Source organism: Epinephelus moara, chromosome 8, assembly GCF_006386435.1.
Source record: "Epinephelus moara isolate mb chromosome 8, YSFRI_EMoa_1.0, whole genome shotgun sequence".
Lineage (NCBI taxonomy): Eukaryota > Metazoa > Chordata > Actinopteri > Perciformes > Serranidae > Epinephelus > Epinephelus moara.
Genome location: NC_065513.1, coordinates 12,981,906 through 13,005,874, shown reverse-complemented (window position 1 = coordinate 13,005,874; position 23,969 = coordinate 12,981,906). Strand labels below are relative to the sequence as shown.

Below are 23,969 nucleotides of genomic sequence, written 5' to 3'. Positions count from 1 at the left end.
AGGAGAGATGGTAAACGTGATGGATTTCACTGTATGTGCAATACTGTTAAGTGTGTATTGTAATTTTTTGAATATTTCTGGGTTTTTTAAATTATTATTATTTGAGCGTTTGAAGCCCACATGTACATTTTTGACCAGTGACCAAACTGTAATGGTGATTATGCATACAAGAGACAAAAATGCGTTGAGCTGCCAGACACCTAAAATAAAAACACCAGCCACCATAACACGTTTTGGAAAATGGCTCCTTCTTCGTAGAGCGTTTAAAAATAAGTCGCAGCCAAATTAAGACATTGAATTGGGAGTTTACAAGGTGTCCCTGAAAGCACCATCATCATACCTCTGCTTGTCGGTCTGCGCATGCTCGCCGTGAGCTATGAATAACTACCAGCGTATGGGCAGAAAGGTGAGAGAGACAATAATAAACAGCGTTTGACAGCACTGTCGGGAGCTTCTTAACTCCAGCAGCTCCAGAAAAGTAACAGGATTTAATTTGAATCGTTAAACAAGCTCAGCGTGACGCTAATATTTTGTTTGCATATTGTTATTTATTCCTACGCACGTTGTTTTGAACTTTTTGTGTTTACAGTGACTTCGTAATGCTGTCATCTATATTTTCCTCCGAGTATGAAGCTCGTCGCGTGTAAGGACAGTATTTTCCATCTGTGAAATGGGATTTACCGGCGCGAGGAAACTATCGTGGGACTGTACGTCTGTTTCAGTTGGACAATCAACCTCTTGATACTTGAGCGCGTTTATTTTCATCATCCATGGAGTCTGTTGGGAAGTTTGAGTTCAACAGGAAAGACCTGATTGGTCACGGTGCCTTTGCAGTTGTGTTCAAGGGCAGACATAAAGAGGTAATGTTATATCTGAGACAAATGTACCTTGTCACTGTTGATCAATGTAAAGCTGGTGTATTCATATCCTGCCTTTATTCTTGTGTTTCCAAGAAACGTGACTGGGTGGTTGCTGTGAAATGTATCAACAAGAAAAACTTGGCCAAGTCTCAGTCTCTGCTTGGTAAAGAAATCAAAATATTGAAGGTAATAAGTTGACTCTTATTGTTGCCACACATTGGGTGTCAGTGTCTCTGTGTGCCTTCTAACTAAAATGTTTTCCCCCCCACACCCTTTAGGAACTCAAACATGAGAATATTGTCAGACTACTTGACTATCAGGTAAAGACCTCTCCTCTCACACACGAGCACAGCCATATTCTCAGTAACCACACAGTAGCACATGCACACACATGTGCACTACTGGGAACTTTAATGCCACATGTTGCGAATGTTGACATGTTGCTGCAACACTGAACGTCACTTGCTCATGTGATACATATTTGGCATTGCGGATGTTGTAGTTTTCCATGGGGCAAGCGACCTCAGTGACCTGAACTTGATCTGTAGTTTATCTTGGATGTGGGCGTGTGCTATCCTCTTCTTACCTTACTGACACCTGCCAGACAGGGTTGAGCTGATCTCTCTGTTTCTGACAGATGGCAGAGTGAAGCCGGTCAAACAATGGCTTATTTAACACAGAGTGGGTAGTGTCTCACTGCACACACACACCAACATGCAAGGCTACTGACCTCAAATGATGCCTTCTAGGTCAGGCTGTGGGAGCCTTTTGTTGACAGCAATGTGTTCATTTGCCTGGCATTACCTTCCTTATCTGTTATAGTGATACTTACTACATCATAGCAGCCATAAGGTGTTAGTTATACTGTAGTACAAGGGGTCACAATCAGGTGGGACTGGCAAACTTTGCACCCTTTTACCCTAACTCATGTCACCTCACCACTCTGTGACATTTTTATTTGGTAATGAAGCGGGATGCCAACTTAGGGGGCCCAGGGCTGGATGGGGGCCATGATGGGGCACAGTTTCAGGCCCCTGAGTTAACTTTTGTCAGGGGGCCCAGAATTTGTAGAAGTGGTGACAGTCCAAAAAAAGAATCAACCCAGTCCAAGATATGAGCTGGTGTCACCTGTTGTGTAACCTGGGGCACAGCTGCCAAGACACTGATGGATTGTTGGTATAGCTCCCAATTCCCCATCTTTCTGTATGAGATATGTAATTAATTTTATGTCATTTTGTCTTTTGAAAATGATAACAGAGCAGTACTGCAGCTTCTGTTGAGGTTTTCAAATTAAGCTTTGAATGTCTGTCTTTTGTGATGTCAATACCCTTGAAAAAATCCTCAACAAAATTCTAAATTTAAGTAAAGTGGTTCATCAGATTAAATGAGTTCATCTTTTTTATTAAATCATCTTTATTTAATGAATAGATGGTGCTGTTAGATATCTGCCCCTTTAATTCAGGTGTGGGCCTCACTTTGTGCATGGAAAGAGCGCAAGACTGCAGTGATGTTATTATTGGAAAGCTATGGCAGCAGAAAATTTTGTTAAAGAAAAACATGTTGGGGATTTTGAAAATGATTACATCTTTCTGCAATAAATTTTAGTTATTGGAAATATTTGATCACACACGGGAAACAATCCTATGCAGCCACCTCTCGAATCTAACTCTCCAAATAGTGTAATGACACACACAAAAAAAGCAGCATTCGAATGTTGATTTAGAATTCAAATGTCAACTTTATGAATGAAGCTTCCAAGTTTCAAAGTAAATGATAATTAGCATTTAACATGGTTTTAGCAACAGGAAATGGTAGCATGACTTTTCAGTGGTTATGAAGTGGGGCGCCACAGTGGAGAAGGGTCCTTAGATGATTTAAGGGGCCCAGAGCTGGACAGGGGCTATGATGGGGTACAGTTTCATGTCCGTCCGTCCGTCCCCCCCCCCCCCCCCTGAGTTGGCAGCTTTCAGAATTTCTTGAAGTGCCACTGGTTATGGGCCAAAAAGAGTCATCTCAGTACGAGAACTGGTGTCACCTGTTGTATAACCTGGGGCACAGCTGCTGAGACACTTACCGATTGGTGGCATAAGTCCTTATTCTCTATCTTCCTACATTAAATATTTTTTTGACATTTTTTTACACTTTTAATCAGATTAGTATAATTGTATTCCAGTCATTTTACCTTTTGAAATGATAATCAGTATTTTATCTGGTTCCATCAACAGGAAATGGGAGGATGTGTGTATCTTGTCATGGAGGTGAGTTGTGTTAGAAATGGTAACATTCACTAACAAGGCGGCAAAGCTTCAAAGCTTCTATTAAGACTTGTCTGTCTCATCTTTTCAGTACTGCAATGGAGGTGACCTGGCAGAGTATCTTCACTGTAAGTTTGCTACGTCCTGCAGGGCCTAACCCAGCTCACATCTCACTGCTGTAAAGATTTGTGTTTCACCTGGGGTCAAAGCAAAAAGGGGACATTTCACTCCACTTCTAAGTGTTACATTAGAGGATCAAACTTACGGTTTGTTACTTGTAAACATGTTTGGAGCAGCTTACTGTTGTACTGGCAGGTCAGTTTGGATTTTAAGAGGCTTGGCTAAGCTTTTCCAGTGTTTTGAGGGAATAATAGGATTTTGAGGAGGCAGGGCAGAACAACCACAGAATTCAGGTTTAAAGTTTCAGCAGGTCAGTGGGTAAATTATCACTAATACTCCCAAGTGCTTAACCCAGATAGAATTAAACCCCCAGAATTGGCTTGTGATGAGCTTTTTTTTTTCAAGATTTAACAAGTTATGTAAAAACCAGTACAAAATAAGCAGCCAAAGTAACTCCCAACTTTTATTTTGTTGGCTTTCCAAAACGCTTGTGATTTCACCATCTTTCAATTCTCAGAACGATAAAAAAAACACTTCTCACTAGACTCTCACACTGAAAAGGTCTCCCGCCTCAAGTTTCAAACCCTGCTCAGAAATAGCACGATGCAGCTGAGGGCTTGGTGCTGATTATTCTCGGGCTGAATTTACCTCGTCAGTGTCTATTCAGATGCTGATGTGGATCATCGGTCTAATTCTGCCACCTTGCCAGCGTCTCTTATTTTGTAGACTTGCCCATTCTGCATCGCTGCCAAGGAGAGCCATCCAGCTATTAACAGCGCAACACTCAGTCACACTTGGCAAGGTTCACGGAGCAGTCACATGACCTCACCCATCTGCCACTCACTTATCCCCTGTGCTCCGGTGGAAAAACACTGCAGCTACAAATACTAAATGGGGGGGAGGAAGTGCGAGCATGTCAGATGGCCTTGACTTTAATATCCAAGTGAAGCCAGGTGGTAAACAAAATTCTCTTCCACGAAGTTTGACAGCAGTGACGCTGATGTGATGAGAGTTGTGTGTCTTAACCTTGCATCATATTGGAGTGTCAGGAGACAGTGGAAGAAATGTATTCAGTAAGAGCAATCCTAGAAATCAGTTATAATTGCACTTGTATAGCACCTTTCGACTCTTCCGACCACTCAAAGCTCTTTTACACCACATATCGCATTGACCCATTTATTTGTACATTCATACACTGGTGGCCAGGGTGCCATCTGCTACTCAGTTAACTATTCACGCACACTCACACAGGAGCAATTTGGGGTTCAGTATCTTGCCCAAGGATGCTTTGACATGCAAACTAGAGGAGCTGGGGATTGAACTGCTCATCTTCTGATTAGCTGACGACCCACTCTACCTCCTAAGCCACAGCTGCCAGAATTATTGCTCTTTAATTATTTAGTTGCATCACTACAATCCTAAGAATGGCAAGTGAGCAGGGCCAGCAAGATGTGAATAATTGTGGTATTTTTCACACCTTGCTTCACCTCTTTATGTGTATCTACATAACATGCGGCACGATAAATCTTCTGTTTACTGCCATGCTAACTTCCTCCCAGATCATCTCATGACTTTCATCCCTCTGACTCTCAGCTAAAGGCACGTTAAGTGAGGATACCATCCGAGTATTCCTGCAGCAGATGGGTCAGGCCATGAAGGTCCTGCAGAGCAAAGGCATCCTCCACCGAGACCTCAAACCCCAGAACATCTTGCTCTGCCACCCAGAGGGCCGCAAGTCCAGCCCCAACAATATCTGCATTAAGATAGGTAATGATTTCTCTCAGGAGAGTATTAGAAGAGCTGAACGTCTGTGCAAATGCATAGATGGTGGAGTCAGTTCATTTCTGATTGTACACACACACACACACACACACACACACACACATACCTGTATGTCCCTCACCATATTTCTCTCACCCACCAGCTGACTTTGGGTTTGCACGTCATCTCCAGACAAACACCATGGCAGCCACACTGTGCGGTTCTCCCATGTACATGGTGAGTATTAAGGTCTCTTACTCTGGTTTCATGAGGCGACAAGGTGTAATATCAGCATGTCCCTAAGCTGTGTTTGTCTGGACACAGGCTCCTGAGGTCATCATGTCCCAGAACTATGATGCCAAGGCTGATCTGTGGAGTATAGGTACTATTGTGTACCAGTGTCTGACTGGGAAGGCACCATTTCATGTAAGTGATGCTTAAAACCACACACACGCATGTAGATACTAAAACTGTAACATCACTCATTTTATGTGTTGAGGTGGATGGATTTTGTTCTGTCTCAGTACCAAGAAAGGATGGACTCATTATTGTCAACACAAAGTTGAACATGATGCATCCCTTTCACAACACACTGACACATGATCCACAACACAACCAGTGAACACCACCTGTCTGCTTGGTGACGCTCTTCCTGATCTCCAGTGTTATTAGTTGGAAAATGCTGGAACAGCTTGACAACTTGTTATGAAAGCATCGTGTTTACAGAGGGGGGTATGCGGAAATGGCTGCTAGCCATTTCTCCCAACCCAAAGCAAATATTGTTTCACAACCCTGGGTATTACTTTCTACTGTTCACATGGCCGTCCACTTGATACCTTTGAACTGTTGATTGCTGCAGTTATGATTGATGTAAAGACACATGATGTTTTGTGAAGGTGTTTTGTCTCTTCTTTGATGTCTTCTTCATCTGAAGTCCATTTTTATCTCCATATATAAGCTGTTAAAGAAGAAAAAACATCCTGTTAGTTTGATACTTTGTACCTATTGAGGTTGTTTACAGTATGTTGCCGTTTCCTTGAATGCATTTTTCCTGGGAATGAGAGGGAAGAGTGACTTCTATTTTTGCCAGGCAGGTGCGTGAGTTGAGATAAGTCCAAGGGTCATTTGGAGGTTAGCTGTTGTTGCTGCTGATGTTTACTTAGCTGGCTCAGCTGGCATCTTCAAGCATTCCACAATTGTCCTCAATGGGATCATCAAACACCCATATATTATTTATGTTACGATTATATGCACTGTGACATAACCAGTCTTTTTTTTATACATCCTTGTTGTGGCTCAGGCAAAAATAAATAGTAAAACTTTCCACTGACATCATTTCAAATGTTTGTTTGTAAGGATGCAGGTGCATTTATTTGCATGTGTATGTGTGTGTGTGTGTGTGTGTGTGCATGTTAACGGTCATTTTTAGATTTAACTCATGTCTGTTGTGTGTCTGCGTTTGTGTGTGCACAGGCGAGCACTCCACAGGAGCTTCGTCTGTTTTATGAAAGCAACAGGACCCTCCTACCCAGGTGAGTGCACCCCTGGACGACCCCACGCCTACACACATGTACACACACAGTACACACAGGAGGAGGGGGGAAACAGGCATTACAGAGAGATGACCTGTGTTCTCTGCACTCAGATGCTGATGAATGACTGTGTATTTGAATAATGTCTGGTGTGCGCACAGACAGTTTACAAACACACACATATGGGTAATTACCACTCAATAAATCCCATACCACCACTAAAAATAGCTTTAATGTGGAAGAAATAGCTACAGACATCTGACGGGGCTGATCAGCCAGATCTTTCGCAATCAGCCACTCAAACAAAATATTTAAAAATCTAATTTAGTATGATGATTAACATAGTGTCGTGTCTATGCTATATTTCTCTATATGATGTGGTTTCCACGTGTAATGTGAAACAATATCTCTGACTTGATATCAGTTGACAAATGCCTGCACAATCAGTTCTCTCGGCTATTTATAAAGTCATTTTGAGCACTGAATCCCTCATACTCAGAATTGGACCTGGAAAGCATTCAAAGGGATTTATGGATTGTTTTTCCACTGTTTCTGTGGTGTACTTTGTCAGCCTGTGTATTATGGCTCGTCATGCTTATCTTTTGCGGTGATAAAACTGCGCGATAAGACGGGGCATGGTTTGTTGTTTTCTTGTCATTCTATATATAACCTGCTCCGAGCTGCCAGCCAGTGACCTGCGCGGCTATCGTTTTCCACATGGCCCACATAGCTCCACACAGACGTAAACAAATACACACACACACACACACACACACACACACACATGCAGAGTCTGCACTGACTCTGAGTGTCGTGATGCCCTGAGGTTTTGCGCTGGAGATTAGATTAAAAATTCACACACTTTACAGCTCGCTATGGCTTATGAAACACAAGTGACCTAAATATTATTCCTTTTAACGCCACATATATCATGCAAACACAGTGAGACAGTCAAAATATTAGCATGTTTTATCGACATGCAGGCTACACATACTGTATGATACACTGTATAAAGCTGCATACAGAGATTAACCCACCCAATGGATTTCCCCTCTCTCTAGATACTGTGTAAATTTTTGGTTTACATTACATTTGACAACCATACCAGCTAATAAGTTGATGACAGGAAACGTTTGTATTTTCCTAGCATCCCGAAGGAAACTTCTAGTAACCTCAGACACCTGCTGTTGGGGCTGCTGCAGAGAAACCACAAAGAACGGATTAGTTTCGGTAAAGTCTCTGCCTTTTAAAAGTAACAACCTCTTTCATAATACCTTTTTAAAAACTGTCTCTTACTTCTAAATCTTTACATTTGCAGATGAGTTTTTCCACCATCCTTTCTTGGAGACGAGTTCATCCACAAAGAAATGTATGGACTGCATCTTATTTGTCTCTGCACATATTTGGATCAATAAAGGTGCTGTAGACCGGGTCCTAACAAAGGCAAATATATGTTTTTTTTTCTTTTGACAGGCTCTCCAGCTCCTGTGCTCTCCTACCCCAGCTCAGGCTCGGGAAGTTCCTCAAGCAGCTCCTCCACATCCCAAGTGGCCTCCCCTCAAGTGCGTACACCTCTCTGTAGTGGATTTATGAAACAAATATCTTGGGCAAAGATGTGAAATGTAAATGTCTTTTGAACGTAATACAGTAAGCTCATATTGCATTTGTTTACTTGCAGTTTGTCATAGTTGTACTTGAACAGCAACTTTATTTTACACTCTCTCAGCATTCCGATGGAGAAATGCACCGACTTCAGCCCAAAGCACTGTATTCCCCCACACAGGACACCCCCGGCTTTCTGCTGAAAGAAATAGCCAATCAAGACAGCAGGAGTACTTCATCTTACACAGAGGACTATGTCATGGTGCCTCCAAGTAAGACATTTAAACCCCATTTAATTTTCTGTTTTTTGTGCGGGTTTTTCTCCACATCATCAAGAGGTGTCTGACTGTTTCTATTTTACTGCTTTTTAGATGAGTGCGCGTGTGAAGGGGAAGTTGGGTCACCCATTGAGAGTTGCCTGATATACAGTGGGTGAGTAGTCACTCTGGGAGGTGCACATATCTTGTTAGTTAATTAGTATCAGGCAATAATTGCTATGAACTTGCACTGAATATGAATATGATGAAACACAGTGACAGTCATCATCTAACAGGAAAGCTTCCAAGTGTCCATTGACTGTGGACAAAAAATGCAGAATAGATTTGTTTAAACGTGTAATGCAAAATTAATGTTAGCAAATATTATTAATTTGTGCAGACAGAGCTAACATATATTTTTCTTCAGGTGCTCACTACTGGCTGAGGGAGGTCCCAGAAATGCAGGAAAGACACCTCCACCCTCTCCACTGCCACACTCTCCCCCCAAGCCTGTTAGGTGAGAGAAAGCCTGACAAGTTCAAAAAGTTTGGTATTTTTCAATCTGGACCCTATCTTCACGTGTTTTTGTATCCAAGTGAAATTTATTTTTTTTAATTTTTTTTTTAATTGGTCCAGTGTTGAGCTGCTGTGTAATCAGTCAGGGCATATGACGCCATCAGTTTAAGTCTACTAAAAATGCTTGTTTTTGCCACTGACAGGCTAAGATTATTATTCTTATTGTCTGACAAGCATCCCTACAGAGATAGACCCTTTTGGTAAACCAGAAACTGCCCCGAAATTGCAGTTGCCAAAGCCACCAGACTCTTGTTTAGATAAACATTAATTTAGTCATCGTAAAACGCATGTCATTCAAAATCGACATAAACAAAATAAAACTCAAAAGAATCATTTTGGTTAATATTGCCATTGTTTCAACAATCACCAACTCTGGTTTGGTTGAAATAAATCTCAAATTCTCCCAGTTAGGTGTGAAAATGTGGTCTGGGTTTGGCTATGGTGATTTCAAGGCTTTTTTTGGTGAAACAAAAATGATCTCTTTAACATGAAGCACTATCTCTGAAGGGCCCTATCCATAATGTTTTCAGACACTTATGATAATAATTCAATAAAAATCATAATAGAAAAGACAAGCACTCATGGATGTAAATTGACGATGCGAACCATTGGTCACATGGACAAAACATGGACAGGGCCCGGGGTGAAAAATAATCTCACACTTACATTTACCTACTTACCTAATTATGCTTTAAAAATAAAAGTGTGCTGAAATAGATGAGTAACTTAAGTGTGAGCTTAAACCCAACAGTATTTATATCCATTTTATGTCCAATATGAGACACCATAGGTTTACAACATTTAGTTTTTCTAATTTTCACTGTTATTTTTAATAGAGTTATAAAATCAACAAAACTGCATATTCCTGCATGTCTAATTCATTTGCTTCCTCTTTCGTCCATGCAGCAATCCTGTTGAATTCTTCAGCCGTAACTGCAGTCCCTCTGTGCCCATTCCTGTCCCAACTCAAATCCACAACTACCAGCGTATGGAACAGAAAGTGCAACCTGCTGGCCTGCACGGCTCCTCCAGGCATGCACAGTTTCTCAGCTATCTTGTCTCTGCACCCACCCCACCTTAGTGTCTTGTCATTACTCATTTTCTAAGTCTAACTGTGTCTCATGTCAATCAGGGCCACACTCTGCTGTGCCGGCAGCAGCTCCCCACAGTGTGGAGGTTGTAGAGCTCCAAGTCCGGAGTTTGTTCTCAACTCCTCACGGCTGGCAGCTGGAGGGGCCCGACCACAACAGTCCTCCCCACTAGGTAGATATCTCAATCGGCTGTTTTTTCACCTATCTAAGGAGTGTTGAAGCAGAGCTCCTTCACAGCAACTCTCCAGGTCATACTCCTACAGCTTAACACGCTACATGGGAATTTGTCTGTGCGATGTCACTTGGTGTTGGCCACCAGGGCCAACTGGGTGTTTACAGAAATTCCACCATCTGAAATATGTCATGCTCCAGTACATTCCTGGACTTGTTTGTGGTGATGTGTTGCTATCTGATTTTCTGTACTTGCTTTGCCTCTGCCTGACTCATTTAGTGGTTTAATCTTTATAATACTCTGTATTCTAGTGGGAATGACCCCAAAGACCTCAGAGCAGACTCTGCCACTAAGCACAAGAACTGGACAGCTCGCTGGCTCTCCTGACATGCAGGACGACTCCAGACCCAAGGTCAGTTTTTAAAACATCTATATTATTACACTCCATTGTGTGCATTTGTCTCACAATGCACACATTTCAGAACTTTAATTTCCTTATCAATAGTACGTGCAACCAAGGATGCAAAACCGAAGGAGGACAGTCCACGACCTGCGATCCCATAACCCATCCCCTGCTTCCCAGACCAACCTCAATGGGAAAACAGCGAATAAAAAAGGCCCTTTTAAAAGGTCAGGACAGTATGATTACGATATATTATTATAAATATAACAGCTACGGTTATATGATAATTTAACAGCATCCTGCAAAGTCATATGAGAGTAGATTAAAATGTGAATTGTCCTGTGTTTATGTCACTAATCCAGATCTAATTAAGACTTTGTCATTCATACGAGCATCTGCTATCTGGCACGCACAGGTGTCACACAGTATAAAAGATATGCCATCTGATAAATTATTAAATGCTCTCGATGGTGTTTCTCTGGCTGTATTGAATGTCCAGATCACAGAGCACAGGCAGGCAGTCTGACAAGCTACTGAAGGCGGCTGTTGGAGCGCACCTGTACGACCAGGGAAGTGACGAGAGCCTCAACTGTGAGAAAAACATGGATATAACAGGTACCACTGGAACAGATAAGACCAGTCAAATTATTTCTACTGGCACTATTTGTCTTTGTTCACCAGCATTAAGACTACATAGCTGTTGTTGTAGATTAGAAAAGATAGGTACATGTTTCATAGCCATATATAGATAAATGATCATTTAAAGTCAGTATCACACTGTTCGCAACATGCAGAAGTTACTAAACACATATTTTGAGGTATCATGACCATGGCCATGTCATTTACTGGGCTGCAGTTCAGCTGTGTTACACTGTCCAAGGACATCTCAGCCATTTGACTTCAACTCTTCATATTTGCTCCGACAGCTCCTCCTACTGGTTGTCATAGACACTTCTCAGACTGTCCACCTCCTGTTGTCTTCACTCTGGGTTCTCCTTCCAAAGGGAACACTCCCCCTGATTACCTCGCATCAAGGAGGATCTCAGGTAGGTGTTATAACTACCCCTGTATATTTATTTTCTGTTGGGGTGTTCATTTTAAAACTTTTTTTAGCTTGTGTTGTAGGAGGTTTGTGAAAAGGCCCTCAATTAAATATGTTTGTGAATGAACCAGTGAGGCTTCACTTTTATTACGTACTGCTTTCTCCAGTTTAGAGTTCACTTAGACCCCCCCCTCTCCCCCATCAAGCTTACCTGTCCTGTCCATTAAAGGCAAAATGGCCAAAAAAAAAAAATCTTTAAAATTTCATTACTTGAATTATTCATTAAAAACATCATTAAAAACATCTAAAGCAAAACACCAGCACTGGGAGCCCCTGTCACCCAAGTAAAATTAGATGTAAACCATTTGAAAGTTAATTAAGATATTAATAAGACATCACATAATAAGAGCCTCCTGGTTGTTGTAAATCTAAAACATGTAAACGGTTACTTCCATGCTCTCTTCATTACTCGTATTTCAGCTGTTCAAGGTTAAGTTGTATTTGTCTCTGTCCTAAATGCAGGCACCCCCACCTACATTAACCCAGCCTGGCCACTAAACAGTCGTCTTGCCCGTGGAGGAAACCGTAGAAACAGTGAGACTGAAGCCATGGATGCCACTCCACTCAGCAGTCTGCTCTTTCACCCTCCAGAGCTTCCTGAAGACACACTGATGGAGGTACAGACAGATACTATAACAATACTGGGAGGTGAATCCTCCAGATTGTTTTAGAGCAACAGGCATAATGAACATTTGCAGATGGACATAAAATAGACAATTTCAGATTCTACACGAACAGTTTCTGTATTCACAGTATTTGTTCTTTTCACAGCAGGCTCATACAGATGCTCTGAGTGAACTGCGTTTCACCTTGGCTTTTGTCCACTGTGTCATGGAATTGGCTTCCTCCAAGGACCCGGGGCTGGATGCCATCAGCAGTCCTGATGTTTCCTTTCTAGAGCAGAGCGTAGTGACTGATCAGATCAGCCTTCTGAGTAAAGAATGGAGGTGAGAGAAATGAAGCTTTTTACATTTTCTCAATGTGTTCCTACATAAATCTTCTTGGAAATGACTTATGTTTCTGATGTGCATGTTCCAGCTATGCAGAGCAGTTAGTGTTGTACATGAAGGCTGAAGAGTTCCTGTCATCAGCGCTGCACACGGCTAAAGAGAATATCAAACAAGGCCAGCTCCTTCCCTCGGCTACAGTCAAACAAGGTGAGAGCAGTGACTTTTGGTTTTGAGTACCAAGCACTCTCCTTTTGTCGACTTGACAGATGTCTGTTAAATGTTTGTAGTTTGTGCTCCTTCTGGAAGAACAAGAGCTTTTGGGTGTTGTAGTCTACACAATTTTAAGCATTAATAGTGCAAAGAGAGCACTTTGATTTATCCAGGTAGTCTAACTGAGTCAGAAGTGGCATTCCATTTTGACATGTGATGACAATGGTCAGGTTGTATTTGTAATAATAATAAAATGTCTTTGCATACTGTGTTTCCTTTGTGCAGTGATCAAGAAGCTAAATGAATTGTACAAGAGCTGTGTAACGTACTGTCGCACCCTCAACCATCGCCTGCAGTCCTTCTTACTTGACAAACAGAAGCTTATGGACAGCTTCAATGGACTCACAGCAGAGAAGCTCATTTACAACCACACTGTGCACATGGTGAGCTCACCTCACACAGCAGGGGATGTTATATTAACTTTAAATCAGATTCTATTCAATATATGTCCAGTGTGCATCTTTATCTTAGCCTTAATGTGTGTGTTCTCACTGTATTCAGGTACAAAGTGCTGCTCTGGATGAGATGTTCCACTATGGCACAGCATCAGTCCAGCGCTACCACAAAGCCCTTTTGCTGATGGAGGGTCTGTCCCAAATCATCACTGAGCAGAAGGACATTGACAGCATAGATAGATGTATGTGGCAGCACTATGACACACAAACCATAAGATGCTAGAGTCAGACGTTGATTCCACATGTGTTTTTGCCTAGGTCTTGACAAGATTTAAATCTGACCCAAATTTTTCAATCTCTCTGTTCCCAGGTAAGCAATGTATTGAGCGACGCCTTTCTGCTCTGTAGACGCAACAGCAGCCAGGAGCTGTACAACTGTGTCCACAGCAACTGCATTATCTTGCCTCATTCATCTGCCTTCAATACAGATGGATCCTCCCACACACATAAGCACTTTGATCTGTCTTAAGGGAATTGACCAGTGGAGCATCAGCTTTTATCCCACCAGTCAGTCTCTAATCTTCACATAAATGCACAGAAAAGACTGTAAGAAAAATTCTTGAAGACAGATTGTGATATGATTGTTGGAATACTTTGATCAGGTAAATTGTTGTCAGTATTTTTTGTGTTGTTACAGACTGTGTGTCGTTTTGCACATATAATAATCTGATAGCTGATTTTAACTGTGTTGTACTTGAAACAAAGATCATTGAGTTGTTTTCTGTATTTGAAGTCTTGGTGTTTTGTGTACAGTAAGAGTTCACCAGCCAAGAGGAGTCAGAATACTTTGGATGAGATGACCAAATGTGTAGCAGTAATAGAAAAACTGTGCCTGCTTTTTGTACATTTTTCATCAAAGCAGAGAAGTGGATGTAATGAAAGTATGTTTTGACCTCAAATAGCATACATGTCTTACAGTCATATTGACTTACATTATAGACAGCAATACATATATTTTAGTTTTAGAGCAACTAATACAACACCGCCCTTCCTCGGGTGGTGATGTACTGTTAGAAGGTACTTTAACTGCATGCCACACTGCTGCTGTTTATCTGCTGTTTGTGTGTATGTGTGCATAGTATCATTATTGCATCAGCTGTTTTTGCAATGTAAAAAGATTGCGTTAGTGTGTGAATGAATTTGTACATGATTTTTGCCTGATAGGACGCTATCTTATATATTCAATATTTTGTGAAAATGTTAGCGTTACAAATCAAAGTTAGAATTTATGAAATTGCCTTTTCTACTTGTATTTCATGACTGCAAGTCAAATTTGCCAAAATGAGTTGGTACACTCTGTGTGATGAAAATAAATAATGTTTATTGTTAAAACTCTGGCTTCACTTCAAGTCTATTTTACCTAAATGCTAAATAAATAGCCTATGCCATTAGTATGTCAGAAAAACCTGACTTAGATTACAATGTTGACATTTGTTTTTTACAGTTACACCTTATCCTGAATACCAAACACAATGTATTTACTCAGTTACTTAATTGGCGCCTTAATCCATGTCTAAGAAGTAAATACAAAAATAGGCCTTATGACTGAAAAAATGTTATTTTGTTAACATTGACTTGGTTCTACCCATTGATTTTTTTCTCACTTTCTTTATTGAGCACAAATTCATTTACAGAAATAAAGAAACCACTGTTCTCAGTATGGATAACATGGTACTATATTGTTGAAATTTATCAATAAAGTGCATGAAAGTCTGGTTCCTGACCATTTTCTATTCTGAAAATGGAATTTTGATACACAACATGTTATTTCTCATCTTTACTAAAATATAGCATTAAATCAAACATATTTATTTTAACATTTGTATTAGGTTTCTAATTTAGAGAGTCCACATCAGTCCAACACATTCTGGTGTATATACGGTGAAATCTAAATGAGAAATACTTTATTATTCCAGTCCACAGAAATCACAAAAGGACATTGATAGCATAGATAGATGTATGTGGCAGCCTTGTGACACACAAACCACATGATGCTAGAATCAGACTTGATTCCAGATGTGTTTTGGTTTTGGCCAGCAGTCCACATCATTCTGGTGCATAGACAGTCTCTATACAGATGAGAAATACTTTCTTATTCTAGTCCACAGAAACTACACTTATAATCCATATTCAGCTGGAATCTTTTTAATACAAGCTTTACCGGGTACGTGCAACATGAATTATCTTGAAAGATACTTATTTAAGCTTGTTATCTATACAGTATTCACCACAAATTGTCCATGTCTTCTCCCACTGTGTTTCATTAAATAAGAAAGACCAAAAACACATATAAGAGGGGACAGTGACATAACTTACTGTGTTTCTAATATTTTTGTTAGAGCACTTATCTTATAATATATTAGTTTCACCAGTATAAATATTTCCATACCCAAAGAAATATCCTTTATTTCTGTTTTTACTTCACTTCCTGGAGACAGAAAGACATCCGGGTCACACAAAAGGTTGTCGCGGCCGCCATGTTGCTGAATGAAATTAGCTTCAAAACATTGAATATCCGCTAGCGATATCGATATTTTATTTTTTCGCGGAATAACCTTTGTTACAGCATGTGACTTATTGTAAATATGACTTAGGATTTATGAAACTACCACAGAAGCCCCATTCCCTGTAAGTAACCCCGTTGAGGTGATAAAATGTATTTATTCATTGAAAGCTGGCCTGCTAGCAATAACAAGCTAACATCGTTAGCATTGGCTAGCACGCGTCCCGTATCAAGGGTATTACAATTGCTGAAATGGCACAGACAGCATAATTGCAGATGCTGCAGCTTAATATTTGTAATCTACGTTGCATATATTTACAACCCAACCCCCAGTCGGTGACTTATTATTTCGAAAATTGCAGGTGTTGATGTCTCATTGCAATGCTACCAACTAGCTAGCGCTAGCTAACGTTACGCCCCGGAGCGAAACTGTAAGTGGGAGCTAACGTTAACGTCGTAACAAACAATGAACATTTAAGTCATTACCAAAGAAATACTGCTTCATGTAGGTAATTTTGGTTGTAAATATTGTGCCGTTATTGTCGTCTTCAAACGACTAGTCTGCCACAAACCAAGAATTTCTAAACGCTGTAGTTTATTGTAATAGGCCGACAGTAACAGTACAAATAACCATCACCGCTATCAATAACGTTGTATCACGTATGTTTAAAATGCAGGTTGGCTTTTGCTGATTCACACCGGTAAACAAGACCAACCCCACCAGTTGCATTACAGGACAATTTTAAGTTATATCTGACGATTTAATGTTAAATTGGATATTTATTCTGTGGTGTACACAGGTGTAAAGATGTAGCTGTGTTACATTAAAGATGCAATGTTAATGCTTCTTAATAATACGTAATGTCAACTGCTTATAAGGTGTATGTTCTGGTCTGAAAGGTAACAGCCCATCCCTACCCACCGTGTGTAAATAGCATTATGGTTATAACTGTACTCTACAATTACATTTTAATATGTGTGATGATGCTGTCCATCTGCCCTCTGTATCTGTCTTTACATTACTAAGTGTAAATGCATGTGAAGCTCTGTGTATGTATGTATGTATGTATGTATGTAATGTATGCATATTTAAAATTGGTCATTTATGCAAGTTTAATACAGTTGGTTGACGTGGACAAAATCCTGTCACGTTTGTAATTTCACATCAAAACACTGATTATATAGCCTGGTTAGACCGTCCCAGTGAAGTGAGCTCAAAATTCTGTTTGGCTTTCACTCATCAGGATACTCTTACCAGGCTACTGATTATATACATGATTAAGATTTTTAAATTAAATTATTAATTACAAAATAACTAGACAGGAATGTTGGTTTTAGGTTAAATTAGTAAATTGTACACCTGTCAAATTCAGGAACAACACAGTCATCATTACCAATAATAATGATGTTAAATGAAATGAAAAAGAAAATCCAATATTTTTCTGAATCACCACTGCTCATTAAGTTGCAATATTAACCATAATGACCTAATACATAGAGAGATATTACAGGCATAAACAGTATAGCATAATCTCTTACAGTTGACAAATGCATATTGTCTGCATGCTGTTTGATGACGGAAATTTACGACCAGATTGGTTGTATTTTTGTAATGTAACCATGTGTTACTCTTATATGCAATATTTGGAATGCCCAGCAGACACAGCCTTCTGACCGCCTTCTTTTTCGGACCCTTTTCAATAGTTAAAAATCACTTATTGTTATGCTCTGCTGTGCCCTTTCCACAGATTATTGTGCTTAGACATAGTAACAGTGTCACGCAATGCACCATGGAAGTGGATCACAGAATATGCAACGACAGCTTCAGAGATCCAAGTCTGTCAGTGGGTCGGAGGCAGAGGATCAGCAGCCCACCATGGCAGTCACACAGCAGCAAGCTACAGTTAACCACCCTCAATCTCCTGTGACCACATTCTCCTCTGCTGCCAGCCCTTCAGCCCCCCAGTCACCTAATTATCAGATAATCATGAGTCGTAGCCCAGTCACTGGCCAGAACATGAACATCACATTACAAAATGTGGGACAAATGGTGACTGGTAACCAGCAGATCACCCTAACCCCACTTCCCATCCAGAACCCAGCCTCCCCTGGCTTCCAGCATACTACACCTCAGTGGAGGTTTGAGCATGCTCCATCCTCCTATATCCAGGTCACCTCACCTGTGCCCCAGCCCATGCAACCCCAGAGCCCCACCCAGCACAGCCCAGTCCCTCTGCAAGGTGTGACAAGGCCTGGAGCACCTGCAACAGCATTGGGTGTGTGTGGACAGAGTCCCACACGATTCGTTGAAGCTAGTATGTTAGTTCGGCAAATCAGTTTAGGCAGCCCATCGGGAAGTGGCCACTTTGTTTACCAGGAAGGAACAGGGCTGGCCCAGATTGCCCCTGCCACACCTGGCCAAGTACAGCTGGCCTCTCCAGGAGCCCCAGGTTCTGTGAGGGAACGCAGGCTCTCTCAGCCTCACTCACAGACCGGAGGCACCATCCACCACCTCGGACCTCAAAGTCCTGTGGCCACTGGTGCTGCTCTGCCAACTCTGGGCAGTCCTGGTCACATCACTACTTCCAACCTACCTCCACAGATCAGCAGTATAATTCAAGGACAACTGGCACGCCCTATGATATTTGAGAAGACGTCGCAGGGTGTGGTTACTGGAGTAGGAACCACAGCCACACCTTCATTCAGCATACCCTCCTCCATTCCACCCTCCAGCCCATCCCTCACCAGTCCACCCCAAGGAATCCCCAACAATCCCCTTGCACCCACCAGCATGGCTGTGGCCACTATGAAAAAGCAGGCTCCCAAGAAGTTAGAGGAAATTGCTCCTTCTACTCCTGAGATTGCCCAGCTGAGAAAACAGTGTTTAGAGCACCACACCAAGAAGATGGAGAGCCTGAAAGAAGTGTTCAAAGAATACCTGATTGAGCTTTTCTTTCTGCAGCACCTACAAGGGAACATGATGGACTATGTAGCTTTTAAGAAAAAGCCCTGTGTTCCCTTGTATACTTACTTGAGACAGAATGACTTGGACCTTGAAGATGAAGATGATGAAGAAGAACAGTCTGAGGTCATTAATGATGAGGTATTACATTGGCTGATTCTTAATGTGAGATCAAGTAGGAATTTTACAGATAGATAACTATGTTCATTTCATCCAATGAATATCGTTCGTCTTTCAAATCTGTGTCTTTTTCAGGTAAAGGTTGTTACTGGAAAGGATGGCCAAGCAGTGACACCAGTTGCCATAGCAACACAGCTTCCGCCGAATGTTTCTGCAGCTTTCTCTGTTCAGCAGCAGTTTCAGGTGATAGAGGCAACACTTGTTAAAGCACTTACTACAATTATCTATCGTTTCTTTTTTAAATTCTATTGAAAAGTTTTACTGCTTATCCTTTACTAATTCCTTGAGAGGTTATTTTTGCAGGGACACCAAGGAACTTCTGCTGGCACCATGACAAACCCTGGAGACATGGATGCCTTTAAGAGGCAACAGGCCATGGTGCAAGCAGGTAGGGCAAGGATCGTAGACTCCTGTCTCTCCTATGTTGCTTTGTTTCCTCCCCGTTTGCTTTATTTTCTGTTTGTTTTCTTTTCTCCCTCTAATTGCTTCTGCTTTTAGATATTTGGCATCCTCTACTAGCGCTCTGTGTTGAAGTCTTAACCCGAGGAAGGAGAGGTGACCTGTAAGGTCTTCCGAAGGTCATTGCTCTGTGCCGAGTGCTTTTTTTTGCGTTATGAGGGTATTGTGTGTTTTAAATCCCAGATCAGGCTAAGAGGTCCCGGATTGACGTTGGTCGCCATGGGCTAATTTTCCAGCATCCTGGTGTACCTCCTTTAGGATCACCTGGCGTTCCACTCCAGCAGCTTATGCCAACTGCGCAAGGTAGGAGTGCTACTACCAGGCTGCTCTGTGTTCTGTTCGATGCTGCTGGACGTAGCCCCTTCCTTAAACTAAGGAGATTTTAAAAAGTGAATCACAACATTCATCTTCTACAAACAAACTTCAAGCAGCATCAACAAACAGATCTTCATCCATTTGCTGGATTTCTCAGCACTCCACAGGAAGTTCAGGCTTAGCTGTACCAACACCAGCTCTCTCTGTCAGGATAAATGGGGAAGAAGACAATCCAAGTCTGAAGAAGAGTAGCCACTCAATGGGAAGATGCCATGTCTTATGATTTTCCTTTTTTGTTTTAACTATTGATCACCCGTCGTTATCCATCTCTTCTTTTCTGAAGTTTGTTCCTGTTAGTCATCTTTATTTGGACAGACCTTCCCGTGCTGATGGATTTTCATCTTATTTGGAGGTGGATCACAGAAAGTGGGAGCCCTGTGGGAATAAATTTACTTTCCAATGGGTTTTGCTTGTTTTCCCATTTTATGAATCCACGTGTCATGCGTCCTTTTGGTTTCCCATTGTCATTACTTCACAAGTCTTTTCCTCTCCAATTGTCCGTCCTTGTATCATCAACAGGAATTCAAAATCATCAGTCTTACATTCATACGTTGCATCTTCAAGAGTGTCTTTTTTTTAATCTCATGTTCACATTTCGTTGATTTCCTTCCATGTTATTTCATGGCATTTTGTTCTGACTTGGCTTCTTTCCCTCAGTCTAAGTAGGAGGGGAATCATGTGGAGGAGTTGCGTTCACGGCGCAGGTTTTTGCGATTGTGGTGGTGTGGGTGTGTCAGGGCCAGGTGTTGATGGCGTCTAGGCAAGGTGGTGTGACACGTGCAGGGAGGTAAGGCAGGCGCTGCTTTAGTGTGCACAGCTCCGCTCAGACCTGCTGTCTGCAAGACCCCATGTGTGTCCTTTTGCTCACCTCTGTGCTTTGTCGCTATGTGCGGCATCCATATGCCTTGGTTACCGCTAGAATGACATCGCTTCATGCATGCCAACATATGGTGTTTTTGTGAGTGTCTGCTCTTTTTCTATATTTCCCCTCTCCTCTCCCTGTCTCTTTGTTTTCAGAAGTTGTTTTTTTTTTTTTTTTTTTTTCATTTTCCTTTGTAACATTTCTCTTTTTCCTCTCTAAAAACCTCTTTTATTGCATGTATAATTTCAGATGTTTTTAACCATATTCTCTCAACATTTGAAATGCAATATTTTGGTTTTGCATTAATCAAAGTAGTATTATTATTTGAGAGACATGTAGATTCTCACATTGATTTCATTTCTTCTGTAATCATTTTGCTGTATGACTTTCATTAGTTTCCACTCTGATCATCAAATAGTAGTACACTACTGTTGAATCATAAAGTACATCTAGTTCAAGGTTTTGAGAAGCTCTTAATAGCTGAAGCTCAAACTATCATTTAAAATTTAAAACTACTCTTTCAGTATCTATTCATTAGCTTCAAAAGATGTAACTAGTTTAAAGGGGTCTCTCAAATATGTATTAAGGGAAAGCTTCCAGTTAATGGCATTTAAAACCTAATTATTCACTCAAGAGCATAGTAAGACATTATAAAAACCCTTAAGATTGACAACTTGATTTTTACCGTCCTTCTTTGTGTTGCTTTCTATACCACCCCTTTGTATGTCCTATAATTTGGTCACTATGTGTACAGGCGGGATGCCGCCTACTCCTCAAGCGGTCCAGATTGCAGGACAGAAGCAGAACCAGCAACAATACGACCCATCCAAAGGACCTCCAGTGCAGAATGCAGCCAGCTTGCACACCCCTCCACCCCAGCTGCCTGGCAGACTGGCCCAAGGTGCCCTCCCTATGGCAGGCCTGTCCATGACACTCTCTCAGCAGGCTCAGCTAGTGGAAAACACAGCTCAGCCTGGTGGTCAGCTCCAGGCACAGGTGAAGGTGCAGGCAGGTGGGCCTGTCCTGGCCACAGTAAACCCCCACACACAGCTCCAGGCTCAGCTGCAGCAACAGATGCAGCCAGGTCTTCATCTCCAGTTGCAGCCCCAGCAGCAACAATCCCAGACTATACTACAGTCAGGACAAGCGGTCAGTCTACTTGAAACAATACAAATACAGTTTTCATGTATTTTTTGTGACTTAACGGTGATACTGCAGATGGTCCTATTATGAATGTTTTTTTGTTTTTGCCTTTCATTATAGACGGTGGCACTTGCTCGCCCGGGTACAGAATCAAACCAAACAGTTCAGAGGATTATGACCAACTCAATATCCATGACCTCCATGTCTGCTGCGCCCCTTTCTGCTCCCAATGCTGTTCCAACCCCCCATACTGCAACTCCACTCCGCCCTCTTGGCTCCAACATCAACCCAAGCACCCAGTCCAAACTGACTGGAACCAATGGCATATCCGCAGTCAAAATTGGTGGCTTTGGTCAAAGTGCAACCATGCAGTCCTCACAGGAGGGTTCTCAAGATAAGCAAGTTGAGCAGGCGAAACTGGTGAGTTCCTCAAGCACTCTTAGTTTGCACACAGTGTCGGCAAATGACATTGACTTGAATAGATGCAGCTTTTAATGTCTTAAATAAACTTTTGCTGTTGCTTCATTGCCAGCGTGTGGTTCTGCTTAGTTGACTTTACTCGACTCACTTTTGGAAGGAAAATGAAAAGATATATACTTATAAGTTCCTTATAGTTATTTACAATGACATTTGCTAAATAAGAACAACTGACAATGCCCAATGATGTTGGTTGTTTGTATTCTGTTCTGCCTTTGTACATTGTGTTCTTGAGAATGCTTTTTTAAGTTTTGATCAGGGGGTTCAACACCCTATCTCTTATTGAAACAAGGATGAGTGTTCTTGATTTCTATTCTGATGCCACATGTTGTGTCTCTTTCCCAGGAGAATCAAGTGCATCAGCGCATCTCTGAGCTAAGAAAGGAGGGCCAGTGGTCAGCCAGTAGGCTCCCCAAGCTTGTTGAAGCCTCACGTCCAAAGTCCCACTGGGACTACCTCCTGGAGGAGATGCAGTGGATGGCAGCCGACTTTGCCCAGGAGAGGAGATGGAAAGAGGCTGCTGCTAAGAAGGTATGGCACAGATGGAATAATTCACAGAGAGAAATGTAAAATTACTCATCAGTGCAACAAAAAGAGGACTCAGTGCAGAAATAAATGTGGGGTTTTTTTGTAAGCCAGACTGCCTTGTGTCTCCACTACAGCTTGTTCGCACATGTGCCCGTTACCATCAAGAGCAGAAGAAGAGTGAGGAGAGGTCAAAGAAGGAAAGGGAAATTCATCTTCGTCATATTGCCAGCACAATTGCCCGAGAGGTGGAATTCTTCTGGTCAAACATTGAGCAGGTTTGTTGATGTATTTAGTTATCTTCATTATAAAAGGCTGCAAGAATTTAAATAATTGTTTTTTTACCAGTTTTAATTAAGTATTTTTTTCCTGCCAGGTTGTGGAAATTAAACTGCAGTGTGAAATTTATGAGAAGAGGCTCAAAGCACTCAGCTTACAAAAGGCCTCAGCCAAAGGTATGTCCCACTGAGCAACTAGCCAAAACTTAAACACAATATGTTTGCTCTATATCATGAGCCTTTACCTTTGTCTTTCTAACTTGTGTTACAGTACCTGGTCAGTCAACAGGAGTGAAAGCTGATAAAGAGGTATTTGATACACTGACAGTCCAATGATTTACTTTGCAAATGCACCTATTGCATCTTATTTATATATTTTTAATATATATATTTTTCTTCTTCTTATAGGAGGCGGCAACTTCAGCTAGAAAAAGGAAATCAAGTTCGTCCTTGGCTGATGAGCATGGTATATGTCAAACTATTTAAGTTCCAGTAGCAAAAAAAGCAAATAATAGCATGGATGATTAAAAGATCTGTACAGCTGCTATTATGCTGCAAAATTATTTGCAACTGCTCACGACTTGTCTTCTCTTTTGTCCCAGATGAAGAAAGCACCATAGAAGAACAGGAGGCCATGGAGGGGGAAGCAGACCACAAAGCAGAGCTGGTTGACCTCGCCAAAGATGGTACTTATTTACTTAACTTCTCTGTCTATGTTTATTTGGAGGGGCAGGATTTAGCCGGAGAAACAGGTTTATTCCCAAACCCCATTTGTGCGATACTATCTTGTGCACAACAT

The 23,969-nt window shown here is 41.4% G+C and overlaps 2 protein-coding genes across 7 annotated transcripts in view; both read left to right on the top strand.

Moving 5' to 3' along the window:
- The first annotated feature begins 387 nt into the window (after nt 1-387).
- ulk1a (unc-51 like autophagy activating kinase 1a) lies at nt 388-14,866 on the top strand. Of its 2 annotated transcripts, none has more exons than XM_050051714.1 (27): nt 388-860; nt 954-1,046; nt 1,139-1,180; nt 3,086-3,118; nt 3,207-3,243; nt 4,829-5,002; nt 5,160-5,233; nt 5,321-5,422; nt 6,470-6,528; nt 7,676-7,758; nt 7,847-7,897; nt 8,002-8,090; nt 8,255-8,402; nt 8,502-8,562; nt 8,815-8,904; nt 9,870-9,995; nt 10,096-10,226; nt 10,538-10,638; nt 10,732-10,856; nt 11,129-11,244; nt 11,556-11,675; nt 12,194-12,348; nt 12,506-12,678; nt 12,770-12,888; nt 13,177-13,334; nt 13,453-13,588; nt 13,717-14,866. In XM_050051714.1, the coding sequence occupies exons 1-27, from the start codon at nt 771-773 to the stop codon at nt 13,752-13,754; spliced, it is 2,724 nt and encodes a 907-aa protein (XP_049907671.1). In that variant the 5' UTR covers nt 388-770; the 3' UTR covers nt 13,755-14,866. The 2 variants fall into 2 exon arrangements, with proteins under 2 accessions (XP_049907671.1, XP_049907670.1); XM_050051713.1 differs by having other exon boundaries at nt 12,503-12,678; nt 13,717-14,863.
- Nucleotides 14,867-15,868: 1,002 nt separating this feature from the next.
- Nucleotides 15,869-23,969, top strand: part of ep400 (E1A binding protein p400) — a 31,641-nt gene continuing 23,540 nt past the window's right edge. For 4 of the 5 annotated variants that reach the window (XM_050050260.1, XM_050050259.1, XM_050050258.1 and 1 more), the window contains exons 1-12: nt 15,869-16,034; nt 17,658-19,012; nt 19,127-19,234; nt 19,355-19,439; nt 21,502-21,896; nt 22,011-22,310; nt 22,713-22,898; nt 23,030-23,170; nt 23,269-23,347; nt 23,442-23,479; nt 23,579-23,636; nt 23,773-23,856. In XM_050050260.1, the coding sequence (XP_049906217.1) occupies nt 17,693-19,012; nt 19,127-19,234; nt 19,355-19,439; nt 21,502-21,896; nt 22,011-22,310; nt 22,713-22,898; nt 23,030-23,170; nt 23,269-23,347; nt 23,442-23,479; nt 23,579-23,636; nt 23,773-23,856 (2,794 nt within the window). In that variant the 5' untranslated portion in view covers nt 15,869-16,034; nt 17,658-17,692. Of the gene's footprint in view, nt 16,035-17,657; nt 19,013-19,126; nt 19,235-19,354; nt 19,440-19,524; nt 19,814-21,501; nt 21,897-22,010; nt 22,311-22,712; nt 22,899-23,029; nt 23,171-23,268; nt 23,348-23,441; nt 23,480-23,578; nt 23,637-23,772; nt 23,857-23,969 lie in introns of those variants that run through there. The other variant, XM_050050261.1, reaches the window with a different exon arrangement.

Excerpts from the sequence above, each read along its gene's own strand:
- ulk1a (XM_050051713.1), top strand. The coding sequence starts at position 771 with ATGGAGTCTGTTGGGAAGTTTGAGTTCAACAGGAAAGACCTGATTGGT. Across the intron at positions 1,181-3,085 it reads TCAGACTACTTGACTATCAG|GAAATGGGAGGATGTGTGTA; the intron begins GTAAAGACCTCT and ends TTCCATCAACAG. Across the intron at positions 13,335-13,452 it reads ACAACCACACTGTGCACATG|GTACAAAGTGCTGCTCTGGA; the intron begins GTGAGCTCACCT and ends CACTGTATTCAG.